Source organism: Scyliorhinus torazame, chromosome 12, assembly GCF_047496885.1.
Source record: "Scyliorhinus torazame isolate Kashiwa2021f chromosome 12, sScyTor2.1, whole genome shotgun sequence".
Lineage (NCBI taxonomy): Eukaryota > Metazoa > Chordata > Chondrichthyes > Carcharhiniformes > Scyliorhinidae > Scyliorhinus > Scyliorhinus torazame.
The window spans coordinates 20,879,929-20,896,969 of record NC_092718.1 but is presented as its reverse complement, the minus strand read 5'-3'; the positions used below and the strand labels follow the sequence as shown (position 1 = coordinate 20,896,969).

The window sequence follows — 17,041 nt, the reverse complement described above, 5'->3', positions numbered from 1 at the left end:
ATCAAATACGATTCGGAGGTTGCAAGCTGTCTGGCTTAACCTCAGACATTTCTAGGCAGAAGGACGGAGTTGGTGGTGAGGTAGCAGAGCTGATGGCAGGGACTGAAGACAAGGTCTTCAATATTCCCAATATTTAATCAGGAGAACTTTGTTTGTCCAGTACACCATGCCGGACAAGCAGCCTGACAAGTTAGAGATGGTGGAGGGGTCTGGAGAGGTAATGGCGAGGTGATGCTCTATGCCATCAGCATACATGAGGAAATTTATGTTGTGTTTTTGGACGATATTGCTGTCAGATAGCACTTAGATGGGAAATAGGAAACCCACCATGGCTAGATCTTTGGGGAACTCCAGAAGGAATGGAAAGAGAAGTCACTCATGGATATTCTCTGGCTACAATTAAATAGATGAGGATGGAACCAGGTGAGTGCAGTCCCACCCAACTGGATGATGGTGGAGAATAGAATCATGAACTCTCTTCAGTTATTTCATCTTTAAAAAAATCCCAATGAAGCAGAACAAATTACCCCTGAATCAGTCTGCTTTGTTTTTAAAAGGAACTTGGAAGGCTGTAAGGGAAGGGTATCAACTCTGACAGATGGGCTTGTCGCATTCTTCTGGAATGTCTCTTCCTGTATTGCACCTCACATTCACCCAGTTCTCACCTATAGCTCCCAAGTCGCTTTCAGCACACAGACCACAACCCGGTGAACCACTTTGAGGGGTCAAACCAGCCGAGGACAGCCAGTAGGTTTGCAATCCTTGGCGACAGGGATTTGTCTTCGCCAGCATGCAAAGACTGATACGGTGGACTGAGAGAAGGAGACCCTTCTAAGTCCAAGCCTCCAGAAGTCAGTTGAGCACAGTGTTGTGGAATGCACAGAGCTCGACAAGACACTGATGTTCTTTGGGTCACACACACCGTCCAGATCTATTTCTAGTAATTTAGACACATCTTGCCACTTGGTCAGGACAAGAGAGTGAGGTAGACGGTGCACAACTCTCCCTCACTATAATCTAATTCATGTTCTTCATCTTTCTCTCATCCTCTGTTTCTAAAACAAGGTTGGTTGTGAAAAATAGACGAGCACCAAGTTCCCACCACCACTGCGTTTATATTCCAATGAGCCCTGGCCACAGGAGAATCGAAGTCTGAGAATGATCTGTTGTAGTCAAAAGAACGTTTTTTCATCTGCTGACTCTTGGTGGCATCGGCAGGTGTCCAACACCCACTGTTATCTCACCAAAGTGGTCATTTTCTACATTAGTGTCGGTGACCTATTTGACCACGGGGAACATCACAACTGCTGCCAATCCTGTCCGCAACCAATGTCCTTGCATTTTCCAGCTGAGATAATGGACAGAGATTCTGGATACCTCGTCCCCCTCCTTAACCCAAAGACATTGGTTGGCACATTGTAAAGTGTTGCCCAGTTGAAATAAATTCAATCCAATTCACTGCAAACTCATTGATTACATCCAAATCCGTACTTGCACCAGGAGTGAGCGAGCCAGTTCAGGCCCTCAAGTTGGTAATCCCTCAATTCCAAGCCGTCACTGCCAATGTAGGAGGGCTGCTTCTTCATGGCAACGAACCTAGGTCTCTGTTTCAGGACCTGGAAAAGATTAATTGAGTTTCTGTTTATTTCTTAATACACGAGCAAGCAAAGTCCCTTGTTAATATATAGAAAGTACAAAACAGTCATTGAACAGATCATTTGATAGACTCGCACAGTAAACATAGCAAACACTCGTGGGATATCTGACTTGTCTCGAGGCGTACACCTCGTCAACAGAAAAATAAGCACAGTACCACTCACGTAATGTAATGATTTTTGGCAGGCACACAAAAGAAGTGTAATAAAGTGCTGGGGGAACAAAACATTTGGAACTATTACTTCAGTAAGCAAGTGGTAAATATAGGCTCCCTAGGGAGGAGGTGGAAGGCAGAATAAGATTTTGGGATACAGTACAGGAATAACTGGAGATATAACACATGTTAAATGTAGCAATGGCAGCAAATTTGGATCCATGTTTCCCAAAGTGGGGTTTTCCTTACATTGTCTGAGAGATTGATCACCATGGTTAGTCAACAACTATACTGCTATTTTATCATGTGACAACCAGGTTGGCAGAGAGCAAATAGATAGAATTTGGCCATTTTTCTGCATTCCTAACGTTTACAATGGCCAAGAGAAGGCCAAGGTCAGGCATGCAAAATGATGAAGAGCTTTGATAAAGTGAATGGAGAAATTCTCCTCTGGTTGCCGAAGAGTCATCAATTAGAAATTGCCCAGGAGTGAGGAACGAGGTTAGGATAAATCTCTTCTCACGATTGTTACTGTACGGATTGCTTTGTCTCGGGCAGCAGATGAAGGATTCATCATTGCATCCTTGAAGGGAAGAGGCATAAATCATCTGAAGAATCATGGGGCTATGCAACTAGAGCAGGATAAAGACTATAGTTTTGGATTGCTCAGATACAATGGGTTAAAGCGGGCCCTCTTTCCACGGTATAAACCGCTGCTTCTCTGAAGACACTATCGTCGAGAATATTAATGGGTGAGTCAACACTCAACTGAACGAGATACAATGTTATGGAGTATTGGAAAGTGCCATCAGCTCAACTGATGTTTGAGGAAGCTCTCAGGCCAAGGTGATGATAGAGCTGTTATTAAAGCTTCAATGTTTTACAGAATCCCTACAGTGCAGAAGGAGGCCATTCGGCCCATCAATTCTGCACTGGCCCGTGGAGAGAGCAACCTACCCAAGCCGACACCTCCACCCTGCCCCCGTAACCCCCATCTAACCTTTTTCATACTAAGGGGCAACTTAGCCAATCCATCTAACCTGCACATCTTTGGACTATGGGAGGAAACCGGAGCACCCGGAAGAAACCCACGCAGACAGTCGCCTGAGGCCAGTACTGAACCTAGCTGCCTGGAGCCATGAGGCAGCAGTGCTAACCACTGTGCCACCCAGACTAAGGAGGTAAATTCAGCCAATGTTCAATTGCTATCCAATGGCGGTTCCCTTGGTAAACCGTGCATATGCTGACAGTGGGAATAGGGATCTGCTGTGATGCCTCTGTGCCTACGAAAGGCACCATTTTGTGGATACTTATTCATCTGGCACCTGTGCAACGAGTCAATTTCCATTTTCTGAATCAAAGGACCGTAAAACCATTTACATTCAATGTCACAAAGCTGATTCTAACCTTCGTTTTGTGTGTTCATTACTGTGCATCATCAAAATGCAATTTCACTTCGTTAAAACAGGGTTGAGATGTGGAAATCTGTTAATCACAATCTGTCGTTCCAAGCTGAATACATGAAACAAACTGTGTAGAAATAGTAGCTCCGAACTGGTGCGATATTGCACAGCAACTAGGAGACCAATTGTGTAAAACAACATCACTATCAGCCCAATCGCAATACCAGGGGCTGTTTGTAACACTCACACGTCTTAGGCACCGAGGTTGTGTGTTTACTGGGAATTCAACCAAGTAATCAGGGCTGACACAGCAATGGGGCACTATGCGGATGTTGCACTATCAAAGGTGTTTGGATGACACGTGAAACCAAGTCACCACCTGGTAGATATTAAAGTACCTGCGACACTTCAGAACAGACCCGTGGAGCTCTCCAGCTAATATGGAATAAAAGGAGAATGGAAACTGCTGGAAAAACTTAACAGGCTGGCCAGCATCTGTGGAGAGGGAAATTGCGTTACTGTTTCAAGTCACTGACATTTAATCAACTTGCTCAGTATTCCCAGCACTTTGTTGGGTGGCATGGTAGCACAGTGGTTAGCACCGTTGCTTCACAGCGCCAGGGCCCCAGGTTCGATTCCCGGCTTGGGCCATTTTGTCTGTGCGGAGCCTGCACGTTCTCCCCGTGTCTGCATCGGCTTCTTCCGGGTGCTCCGGTTTCCTCCCACAAGTCCCGAAAGATGTGCTGTTAAATGAATTGGACATTCTGAATTCTCCCTCCGTGTACCCGAACAGGCGCCGGAGTGTGGCGACTAGGGGCTTTTCACCGTAATTTCATTGCAGTGTTAACGTAAGCCTACTTGCGGCAATAATCAAGATTATTTTATTTTATATCTCCAGCATCTGCTACATTCTGCTTTTGCATCAAGAATTCTCCTTTTATCCTGACCAACATTTAGTGTAAAATTGGTCATAAATCTCATTACTTTTCTGGGGACTATTTGTAAATCAGCTACATGTGCCTATGTAACAAAAGTTGATAAAGCAATTAATTGATTAATGAGCATCCTGAAATTGAAAATAGTACCCCAGAAATACAAGTTAATCTAATTGACTTTAATTTCCACTGCACCAGTAAAACCACCCTCCTTTACGACAGTCACATTGTTTCTGGAGAAGTGGCCATTTGAAACGGGACACAAGTGCATCTTTTTCTCCCCCTCTAACGCTGAGCACCCAGTGCCCAAACAAAGCAGGTAGTCCCGGGCTCATCTCTGGTTGATACGGAGTCTGCTGACCTCAACTGAGATAGCAATAAAGGCTATCAAACCTCGAAGGCCTCGGGTGGGAAAATGGACAGAAAGAAATGACAAATGCTTGAAATGGCAAGTACCCAGTGATTCCAGCCGGACGTTACCAGTATACATTGACTCTGGAGGGGGACTTGACTGGGTCGCAGTTGCGCATCCCACCAAGTTGAATAGCCAGATCCAACATGCAAGAGAATCAGCTATTTGGCTAGAGTAAGGGTGTTGGTGGCTCTGACATCCATATTCAAGAATCAATGCCTGGGGTGGGGGGCCGTGAGTAGGATTTGGGGGTATTGCAATTAATGTGGTGAAACAGTGAACATACGACTGATTATGAGTGTAATGTATTTATTTTTATTTTTTTTAGATCACATTTAACACAAACGTGGTACCTTCGCGTATGACAATCACCTTGCAGTCTTTCGAGGGAATAGTTTTGGAATTGTGGCGGTTATGGAAGGCATCAATGCACGCCTGGAACTTTCTGGAAATAAGCGCTCCATCCTCCCAGCTGCAGTCCACGTATGGCAAACCCATCCACTTACACAGGTAGTCGGGCTGGCCAGAGGATGATGTTTTGTGGCTGGAATGTGCTATAGCATAAGGGGCAAATATGAGTCACTACCTTATGTGCTAACATGCACCTTACTGTAAACAGCTACCAATTTTTTAAAAATTGCATTTTCTGGTTCTGGGCATTGTTGGCATTTACCGCCCCTCTTTAGCTGAACCGATACAATTGTCTGTCTGGCTTGCTTGATTACTGCAATGGGCAGGTTAAAAGTCAACTACATTGAGGTGGACTGGTGCCAATCCTAGGCCAGGCAGGGATAATAGGTGTCCATCCCAAAAGGACATTATTGAACCAAAGAATAATACGGCATAGGAACCGGCCCTTTGGCCCTCCAAGCCTGTACCGGTCATACCAGTTGTCGTTTTTTTTTTTTAAAAAGTGTTAATCAGACACTTACAAGGTGATGCCAGCACCTCAATCCCATAATTTTGAATCAAAATTAAAATTCTCTAACTGGCATGCAGGGATTTATGCTCATGGTCTGGATCATTGGCACAGGCCTGAGAATGATTAGTCCTGGAACATAACTGCTATAATGTAAAGCGTTCATTTTCCATGCGAATTTAATTCTCTGCTCGGTGTGGTATTTAGCCCTATAGATCATCCCCATGTTTGCAGCATGAGCATGGGGAATGGACAACTGGGGATTTACTTGTGTCCCTATCTTTACACACAGACTTAAAATGTGATTTGGAGGCATGTTGCTAAATCGCTGGCTTTGAAAGCAGACCAAGGCAGGTCAGCGGCACGGTTCGATTCCCGTACCAGCCTCCCCGAACAGGCGCCGGAATGTGGCGACTAGGGGCTTTTCACAGTAACTTCATTGAAGCCTACTTGTGACAATAAGCAATTTTCATTTCATTTCATTCATGTGCATGCAATCTGTAATTCTGCAAATAAATGCTTGCAAAAGAATATAAAGATTGGGTCGGGATACATCCTTCACCAGCTGGCTCTCTAGAATAAAACAGTAAGGAAGGACTCTCACTGCCAACTACCATCTAATCACTCCCTGCTGTGAAGTGCACACGTGGATGGGATCATCCTCAGCTATGATGAATCCTTCTCCCTAGTCAGATGGCCTGCTGACATTCAAGGTCCATGTTCACCTGTACGGTGTGACTACCTGGGCAAGGTGACAGGGGAGAGGGAATCTTGAAAGGGGGTGCCTTGCAAAGGTTAACATCGTGAGGCACAAAGCAGAGATCAAGAGCCCCTCAGGTGGTCGCCAAGCTGAAGGGTGTGAGTCCCTGCCCCAGGGCATTAACTGAAGAAAAGGGCATGATGATTCTAAAGTGAAGATGAATACATTGCTGGCTGATATCCAATAGGTTGGCATGCTTGGACAGCAATATTGCCAAAACGGCTTTTTTCACAATCTTCGTTACCCAGAGTGATTAGAACATACAACTTTCTACCAAATGTAGTAGTTATGGTGGCATAAGTACATGGAGGGGGAAGAAATAGTAGGTTGAATGGAATAGTTTGTTTCATTGTTGCAAAGGACTGAATTTAATGCTCTGTTTTTGTCAGTAAGTAACCAAAGCAAACCTAAGCCAGAGTGTTGGTGAGATTTCTAAAACACATGATCCAATAATACACGGTGTACATTTTTGCGTATTGCTTCTTTTTCTGACTTGCAAAGTGCTCTCGGTTGGCGCTCGTAAATAGAGGCCGTCCCCCCTACCTGTAGTCTATAGCAGCGCATCGCAATGTCAGCATGTCTAGTCTCGCATAGAAATTGGTCCTCTGGCTTTCAAACTGCCTTGTACAGCGAATAATCCCAGGTCCCAATATAAATCAGACGCAAAGGACTGACACGGTGTACATGTCACGCACCAGGCACAGGATTAGCGAGGGACATTAGAAATTGAGACAGAAAAGCCACCAGCGGGGGATGTGGTTTACGTGTAAAGAGTTTCAGAAAATGCTTACATGGGAATTCAGAGTGACTGGATGAAGATTTACTGGTCTTCATAGCTGGGGGGAGAAAACAAAAATCTGCTCAGTACAGGCTGACTCGTCACCCTTAATTCAACAGTCAAATCAACTCTGGAAACCTGAAGATAATTGTTACATCACTGATGCACACTATTTTTAGAATGGTTTTGAAAAACATCTTAATACAACTAGTGAGGTATTCTTAGACCAGAAATGATTTGCAATAACAGCCCCTTGTTCCATTCATAAATTCCTTCTACATGGACAGCACGCACTGAGAGCAGGAGTGATTGTTTCACTAATGGCAAACTTTTACAAAAAGGAGGCACCAACAAGCCTTTGCCGACACTTGTGACCAAATTCTTTTGGGATCTTGTGACCAGCTCTATTCGGTCAATGGGGTGGGAGGGGAGGTGGTAGATGCTGCAAAAAGGCACAACACACTCAGGAGCCAAGATCTGAAAATGAAGGGGCCGATTGCCCCAGTCCTGGCCGCTGTGTAAAATTACCTGGTACAAGTCAGCAAATAAGGCCCTCCTCCATGTACCCCGGAAGGATAGAATGGTACCAGGGATGAGGGACTTCAGCCATGCGCACAGACCGGTGAAGTTGAGATTGTTCTTCCCAGAGCAGACACGGCTAGGAACAAGTTTAATGGAGGCGTTCAAAACCGGGACCAGTTTTGCCATGAGTAAATGAGGAGAAACTGTTCCCAGTGACAGAAGGATCAGTAACCTGACAGAATAGACAGGCAATAAAGGAGCTACATCACATTTGGTTATTTTTTTGCAACGCGATCTGCTGTGATCTGCAAAGGACAAATAGGAGCAGCTTCATTGCACTGCATTTGTCTATGTATTTACATTGTGTACCTCGTGTTGCCCTATTATGTATTTTCTTTTCTTTTCATGTACTAAATGATCTGTTTGAGCTGCTCACAGAAAAATACTTTTCACTGTACCTCAACAAATCTAATCCAATGGATAAATACCAGAAGGGCCAGAACATGTGATTGTAGCTTAACTGGGTAGTACTTGCAAAAAGGCATGATGGGCCAAATAGCCTGCTTCTGTGTTACATCACTCCAACAACGGTGAAGATGGAGATTAAAGTCAGCTGACCGAGCTGCAATTTATTGCTCACAGCTAGTTTCAGAAATACTGTCATGCACAATATTGGGTGTAAAACTCAAAATGAGTCAACTCATGCATAGAAACAGCAATATGGATCAGTGGTTTGGTGGATTTTAACTAAATGTGTTTTAAAAAAAATAAATAGTGCACACTATAAGCATTCTGTTGGAACGTTTGCCTGGAATCGAATTTTAGTCGTGTCTGGTTGGCTGGGCGGAGCAGGAACAGGTTGGGTAAATAGCAGAGCACAATGTGGTTTGGAAGCGTACAACCAGGCATGGGCTAAATTGGCATACAATGGGTGTTCTAACCGAGCTGGTTTGGCAGCTATAGCTATGGACACATTTTGCTGACACCAACATGGGAGTGGGATCAGGGGCGATGGGGGTGGAAGAAAGATAGAGGAAATGAACTACTACAAATAGGCTGGAGAAGAATTTCCACGTCCAAACAGAGTAGCCTCAGGAAGGAAAGAATTGTAAAACAATTTAAAAGCAGGTTTGTTCCCAACTGATCAGAAAATCAGAGAGAATATATTATATATATATATATATATATATATATAAAATGAGGCACAGTGTGTGCCTTTTGAGTGTGTCCCAGGAACATTCTGTATCTCCCCCCCCCCCTCTGTGCAATCAGCTTCACCGAAATTCAAAAGGACAAATTTAATGAGCCAATTTCAAGTTGGTCTTTGGTTAATAATCAAAACAAGTTAAACCAGAGACAAAGTTTTCTGGAATTGGTAACTGCCCTCACGCCATCCACCCCTACCCCAATTCCCCCCCCCCCCCCCCCACAAAAAGCAATTTTGCATGTTGGGTATAGTTCCTTGGACACCTGGATTCCCTCTGGTACCTAAATGCCCATTCCTCAATGAGCCCAAAGTTGAGCAATTTGACTGTGGGGACAGCTCCTACTGATCCTCACATGCATTTTCCAGTCACTAGTGACGGCGAGGGGCGATCCTAGATATATATTTCTTAAACCATCTGTAACCGTGGATGCTGAGGCCAACAGACAGATCCTTATTGCGAGCCCAGCTAGCTCACAAAAGGCGGGGAAAGATTCTGGAACTTTTGCATTCTTGCGGCTGTTATAAGTCACCAAGAAACTTAACACTAGCCTCTAGTGGCTCCTTGTTCTCTGCATCACAATGTAGTCTCAAGCTGTATTATACAGCCCATGACTGCATCTCTAAATAACTTGTTTGATGAATTTAAGCTACAAAAAAAAAAGGGAGTCTCTTTTCATATAGAAGATTAAAAGTCCAGATCATTTTTAACAGCACTTAACTTTTCAATAAATAAAAGACTTTGAGCACAAACTTTCTATGATGTACTTTCCTTGCTGACTTGCATTCCCCCTTTTTACAGTCTAGTTATTCTTTCCGATATTCAAAAATACCTGCCCATTTCTTACCAATCACTCTCTCTACGATCTGGTATTGCTTATTGAGGTCGAAAGCCATTTCCTGCTGACAATTGAAATATTCTACATCTTCTGGGGATGCTTTGGCCAGCCTGAAATTGAGAGCAAGGAATAAGTTACAGGCAACCTTCAGGTGTATAGCAGGATCACTTGTTAGAGGCAACCATAACTGTTCAGATGCTGGGACATTTTGATGTAACCCCTGAACATTTGTCTCTTATTGCATTAGTGGTCAATGGAATCTGATCCAATCTTCAGGCATCAGTACAGACAACCCAAGCACCAGCATCCCAACTTTCACTTGGCAACGCAAAGCGTTTGGCAGTATCTGCCTCATTTGCCCTTAAACAAACAGCTGTCACAGATAAACCTTTCAGCTGAAATGCTCGCCATGGAGAGGCTATTAATTGTTCAGAATGTGTTAACAACGACGATCCAGAACTGCACACAGGTATTCGCCAACACCAGCTATATTTTCTCCTTTAATAGTTAAACAGTGACCCACAAGCCGGATGGTTAAGTCTTTCACCAAATGGAAGTAGGTTGCCACCGAAGATTGAATCTTTGCATTACCATTGCCAATTGGATTTCAGTAAAAAGCCGACGGAACAATGAGCTGATGGAATTTTGTACAAAGCCCACTTCAAACCCGCAAATAAATCCTAGTGCAGTTCTCGATGTAGCCCTTCCAAAATCTGGCTGCATCTGTGGAATGCCTTTCATGGTGTGGCATTTCAGTCAACCTGGAGACGTAGCTAAGGCGACTTTCATCCCATCATGCAGGCTGGCATCTAAAAATCAAAGCAAGCTCAGCAACTATCCAAAATGACATTTAACTTTAAATGCATGTTGAAGTTATTCTACGTACACTACAATTCAGAAATCCTTTGATGGAGCAAAAGGTAAGTCTCTATCTGCTCTGACCATGAAGATCCACTACACCAGTTGAACCACAGTTACAATTTAATAAATCACACATTACCATTGGTTTACTTCGTCCTCCTTTTTCATAAAGTTCTCCAATTTCTTCAGTCCTTTCACTTTCTGCTGTCTCAATGACTCTTCACTCTCCCAAGTGTTGTGGATATATGACCAGCCCTTCCATTTGATCAGATAATGCACCTCCTTCTCGTCCTTCTCTGGATCGAAGTCTGCCCCTGGATTCCCACCAGCCTCTACAGCGTAGACTGTGGTTGGGGCTCCAACGACTGACAATGGCGGGGGGGGAAGAAAAGAAATGCATCAAACTGATTCCAAACCACCATCTCCCCCAAATATTCAATCACTGAATGTGTCACGGTATAGATCCTGGGGGCGGCATGGTAGTGCAGTGGTTAGCACTACTGCCTATGATGTTGAGGGCACGGGTTCAATCCCGGCCCTGGGACACTGTCCGTGTGCAGTTTGCACATTCTCCCGGTGTCTGCGTGGGTCTCACCCCCACACACCCAAAAAGATGTGCAGGGTAGGTGGATTGGCCATGCTAAATTCCCCTTGTATTGGAAAAAAAAGAATTGGGTACTCTAAATTAAAAACTAGATCCGGTTGTGGGGACACAGATTGGGGCAGCCGGCAAATGCACGCTTGCACCATTCACACGCGTGCGCAGGGACACCATGCACCCCCTGACCCGGACACTACCCACACACACGCGTGCGCAGGGACACACCGATCGGACACCACCCACACACCGACCCAGACACCACCTACACACACATGTGGACGCAGCGCACACGAACGCAACACCCAAGCACGGACAAAGCTGAAAGTATATGTAACTACAGACAGCAAATCAATCAATATCGGGATGTCAATGGGACATTTGACTAGCAGTGATTTATCACGCAAACATAAAATCTCTCTTTCTACAGCCTATTATTTATTTATGAATTTTGCAGATTCCGAGCAGAGTTTTCCTATTTATCTCATCCTGCAGTGAAACAGAAATCCTACTTTTCTATTTCCATTCCAACATTTCCACAACCCTCAAGTAACCAGAAGAGTAACCTATCATTTCGAGGACATTTTGGATTCAGTAGCAGGAGCTTTCCTCCTGTCAGATGGGAGTGTGTGCCATTCCCTACACCAAATCAAGATTCTGCATTCCTCTAACCTCCTTTTTTCCAAATACGAGAGTCAATCACTTTCTCAATGGTTTCACTGTCATCGTTCTCCTCCATAGCTGGCTCTCCTGTAACTTCGATGAGATCATCTGAATCAGTCTCAAAATCATCATCTTCTTTATAACTGAAAACATAACGATAAGTCAAGGTTATGAAAAGGCCTTCTCTCCTGTCCCTGGGACTGCAAATCAATCCTTTACAAACCCAGCCAGCTGCACAGACTACCTCCCCTCATCTTGAATTTCTGGAAATGCAGAGGGCAACAAACTGACTATTACAACTCTCAAACCAGCATTGGAGAATGGATTGCCGAGGAATGTGAGTGTTGGAACAGAATGAGACGTCAAACAACTGCCTAGCCTCAAATCCATGCCTCTTGAGGTGCGTCAGTAAAGGTCTATTGAGGAGAAAGCCAGGAAGATCGCATGGTGGCACAGTGGCTAGCATTGCTGCCTCACTGTACCAGGGACCAGGGTTCGATTCCGGCCTTAGGTGACCGTCTGTGTGGAGTCTGCACGTTCTCCCAGTGTCTGCATAGGTTTCCTCCGGGTGCTCCGGTTTCTTCCCACAGTCCAAACATGCTAAATTGCCCCTTAGTGTCCAAAAGGCTAGGTGGGGTTACAGGGATAGGATGCTCTTTCTTAGGGTTGGCGCAGACTCGATGGCCCAAATAGCCTCCTTCTGCACTGCAGGGAGTCTATGATTCTATGAAATGACAAGTAACAAAGACCAGCTGAGGCTTGGACCCAGGCCCGCAACAACCAGGAAGAATAAAGCTCACCATCCTAGAGCTTTGTAAATTAAAACATTTCCTTTTCTTAATCTTTCTCCCTCAAACCCATGTGGATAAATGTGCAGTTATCTACTTCTGGCAGAGATGCAGAGTATTATTTAAATGGTGTGATATCTATGTTTCTTAAAGGGGATGGATGCATTTCCAACCGGGGGTGTGGGTTTGGGGGGGGGGGCGCGCGCGCACGCAAAAAGAGTGACCCTTCAATAGAGTGTCCAAGTAGCCCATTTTTGAAGTTATCCATTCCACAACTGGAAGGAAAAAGGCACGTAGTGACCAATTTCAACCACAAACTCATTCAAGAAAAAAACGACATGGCTCAAATAAGGTATATCCTGAATTTAAAACAGGGCAAGATGCGGAGTAATAATATGAGGAGCGTGTGGCACATTAGTAATGTCACTGGACCAGCAATCCAAAAATGCAGGCTAAATAATCTGGGTACATGGGTCCAAAAACCCACCAAGATGGAATTTAAATACAGTTAAGACATTTGGACCATGACAACTATCACCAATTGTTGCATAAACCCACTTTGGCTCCCCGCCCCTCCCAACCCTCATTAATACCTCCAGAACAATTTGATTTCACATCACTGACACCTTAAGATGACAAACTTAGTTCACAGTGAGATCTTCAACAGCATACAGAATAACTTTCAGACCACGTCACTGACTGCACTAACCTCACATTTTTTGTCACGCATTTGCGCGTTTGTCGTTTGGGAGTGTCGTCGTCATCGTCATCATCATCATCAGAAGAATCCCTTCTTCTTTTCTTTCCCCTCCGAGTTGTCTGTCTTCTGCCTTGAGTCCTGGCTGGTGGTCTAGAAAAATAACAATCAACAAGAGATAAGAGATCCCAAAGCAATGAGAATTGTCATGGAGCTGATGGAGGCCAGAAGGCCCATGGTGCCTGCACCGGCTCTCCAAATGAGCATGACTTAGTGCCATTCTCCTGCCCTTTCCCCATATCCACGCACATTCTTTCTCTGCAAGTAATCATCTAATGCCCTCCAGTGCCTCGATTGAACCTGCCTCCACCACAAGTCCAGGCAGTGCATTCCTGACCTGAACCACTCGTTGTGCGAGCAAGCTTTTTCTCACATCACATTTGCTTCTTTTGCGTATCACTTCCAACGTGTCCCCTTGCATTCTTGATCCTTTTATGAGCGGAAACAGGTTCTCCCCATCATGCCCCTCATGATTTTGATCACCTTTATCAAACCTCTTCTTAGCCTCTTCGGAGAACCGTCCCAACCTTCTCCAATCTGTCCTCATATCTGAAGCTTCTGATCCCTGGAACCATTCCCGCAAACCTCTTCTGCACTCTCGCCAATGCATTCACATCCTTCCGATAGTCTAACGCCCAGACCTGTACAAAATACTCCAGCTGAGGTCTAACTAGCGCCTTGTATACGTTCAGCTCTTGTAACCCTATGAATAAAGTCCAGAATACTATAGGCTTTATTAACAGCACTCTCCAACCATCCTGTCACCTTTAACCATCTATGCACATACACACCCAGGTCCCTCTGCTCCTGCATCTCATTAATAATCATAATCTTTATTGCCACAAGTAGGCTTACATTAACACTGCAATGAAGTTACTGTGAAAAGTCCCTAGTCGTCACATTCCGGTGCCTGTCCGGGATTTTACCTCTCATTTTATATTGTCCGTGTTCTTACTAAAATGCATCACCTCACATTTCTCCGCATTGAACTTTTATCTGCCACCTACCTGCCAACTTGTCTATGTCCTTTTGCAGTTCTACATTGTCCTCCTCAGAGTTTACAATCCTTCCAAGTTTCGCATCATCCCCAAACTTTAAAACTGTCCCCTGCACACCAAGATTGAGATCATTAATTTCTGTCAGGAAAAGCAAGGGTTCCAATATCATCCCCTGGGGAACACCAATATAAACCTTCCTCCAGCCTGAAAAATATCTATTGATCATTACTCTGGTTTCCTATTATTCAGCCAATTTTGTATCCACGTTGCTACTGCTGCCTCTTTTATTTCATGAGGCATAACTTGTGTGGCACTGTGTCAAATGCCTTTTGAAAGTATGTGCACCACGTCAACAGCATTATTCTCATCAACCCTCTCGGTTACCTCTTCAAAACACTGCAGCAAGTTAGTTAAGCATGATTCTCCCTTTAGAAATCTATGCTGTCTCTTCCTAATTAACCCAATTTTTTCTATGTGACTACTGATTCTATCCCGAATAATTGTTTCCACAAGCTTCCCCACCACTGTTAAACTCACTGGTCTGCAACTGCTGGGCTTTACCGTACAACCTTTTATGAACAAGAGCATAATGTTTGCAACTTTCCAATGCTCCGGCACCTCCCCTGAGTTTAGAAAAGACCGAAAGATTATGGGCAGTGCTCCAGCAATTTCCATTCTCACTTCATAGAGATAGAGGTCTACAGCACAGAAAAAACCCTTTGGCCCATTGCGTCTGCGACAGTCAAAAACAACCATCTAAGTATTCGAATCGCATTTTTCAGCGCTTGGCATCGCAAGTGCACATCAAAATACTTAAATGTTATCAGCGTCTTTGCACCACCACCCTTTCAGGCAGTGAGTTCGACTCCCACCACTCCCCAGCCCAGGCAACATCCTGGTAAATCTCCTCTGCACCCCTTCCGGAGCTATTGCATCCCTCCCATAATGTGGATTCCAGAACTGCACACAATATTCAAGTAATGACCTAACCAACGTTTTATACAGTTCCCTGCTCTTGAACTGTATGCCTCGGCTAATAAAGAATAAGGGCAGCGTGGTAGCACAGCGGTTAGCACTGTTGCTTCACAGCTCCAGGATCCCAGGTTCGATTCCCGGCTTGGGTCACTGTTTATGCGGAGGCTGTATACTCTCCCCGTGTCTGCGTGGGTTTCCTCCGGGTGCGCCAGTTTCTTCCCAGAAGTCCCTTTATGTGCTTTGGACATTCTGAATTCTCCCTCTGGACAGGCACCGGAATGTGGCAACTAGAGGCTTTTCACAGTAACTTCATTGCAGTGTTAATGTAAACTTACTTGTAACAATAAAGTTTACTATACCAAATGTCACTTCATTAAATATCCTTGGATGCATTTTATCCGATCCTAGCACCTTGTTAACCGTTAAGAATTACAGTCTATCCAACACTTCATCAATTTTGACCCCTTCTAGTGACACGATTTTCCTCCTCTGTCACCATGGCCTGGATAGCATCTACCTCCTTTGTAAAGACAGATGCAAAGTGTTTATTTAATACCTCAGCTGTGCTCCCTGCCTCCACGTGTAAATTCCCTTTTAGGTTCTGAATCGTCTTACTCCTCTGACCACCCGTTTACTATTACTTGCCGACAGAAGACTTTGGAATTCGCCTTTTGTTGGCTGCCAGTCTTTTCTCATAATCCCTTCTTGCTTTTCTCATGAGGTTTTCTATCTCCCATCGGAACCTTCTGTATTCCTCTTGGTTCTAGACTGTGTTTCCTACCTGACACCTGTCATAAACACATTTTTTCTTCCTCGTCTTAATTTCTATCTCCATTTTCATCCAAGGAGCTCTGGATTTGTCTGCCCTACCGTTGCCCATTGAGGAAATATAACTTGACTGTGTCCGAACCATTTCTTTTTGAAGGTAGCCCATTGTTCAGGTACAGTTCTTCCCATCCACCTTACATTCCAGTCTATCGAGCCCAGCTCCATTCTTGCCCCATTGAAGTCAGCTCTTCTCCAGTTACTCATTCCTATTCTGGATTACCCATTGTCTTTTTCTACCATCATCCTAAATGTAACAATATAATGGTCACTGTTTCCTAAATATTCCCATTGACACTTGATCTACTTGGCCCACCTCATTTCCCAAGAACCAGGTCTGACAGTGCATCCTTTTTGATGGACTGGATATATATTGATGTAGTTTGCTGAACACAATCCAGGAAAAGTATTTCCCTCTCCGCCCTCTACACTACCACTGTCCCAGTCTCCATTTGGGTAATTAAAGTCCCAAGTACCACTGATGCGAAGACAGTCTACCGGCGCTGTGACCCCAGGGTTAACCCTGTTTGCAGGTTGGTCTGAGGTTCCAGAAACAAGTAAAACATGCTTGCTGGAGTGCCGGTGGACTCACGTCTCTTTGGTGGTGTTCCCGAAGGGTCTTGCTCGGGGAAGAAAACCTGACTTTTTTTGTTTAAAAAAAGAGGAATCAGAAAGGGCGATGCCCAATATAGCATAATTAAGAGTCTGTGGTAATAAAAAAGACAGTGAAATTTGCAGTCACAGTTAGCTATGGACAGAAAGCAGATAGCATTAGTAAGTAGTTGTATTTCAAGCTGGACACAAGTTTGCAGGAGCGTTCCCTAGAGGTCAGTGTTGTGACACAAGCACACTAATTAGGAGCAGGAGCACGTGCGTCACTCAAGCACACTCCGCCATTCAACATATACGAATGACCTGGACTGAGGCAGTCATAACATAATTCTGCAGGTAACAAAATTCAAAAAGGTAGTAAACAGTGGAGACGATACTAACA

At 44.4% G+C, this 17,041-nt stretch overlaps 1 protein-coding gene across 4 annotated transcripts in view; it reads right to left on the bottom strand.

The window, feature by feature from the left end:
* The window catches only part of chd2 (chromodomain helicase DNA binding protein 2), a 104,006-nt gene that overhangs the window by 51,576 nt on the left and 35,389 nt on the right, over positions 1-17,041 (bottom strand). For all 4 annotated transcript variants that reach the window (XM_072470515.1, XM_072470516.1, XM_072470518.1 and 1 more), the window contains 7 exons: positions 13,202-13,342; positions 11,714-11,847; positions 10,583-10,808; positions 9,592-9,692; positions 7,031-7,075; positions 4,933-5,114; positions 1,492-1,616 (listed from right to left, as the gene is read on the bottom strand). In XM_072470515.1, coding sequence (XP_072326616.1) covers positions 1,492-1,616; positions 4,933-5,114; positions 7,031-7,075; positions 9,592-9,692; positions 10,583-10,808; positions 11,714-11,847; positions 13,202-13,342 — 954 coding nt within the window. The remainder of the gene's footprint in view (positions 1-1,491; positions 1,617-4,932; positions 5,115-7,030; positions 7,076-9,591; positions 9,693-10,582; positions 10,809-11,713; positions 11,848-13,201; positions 13,343-17,041) is intronic.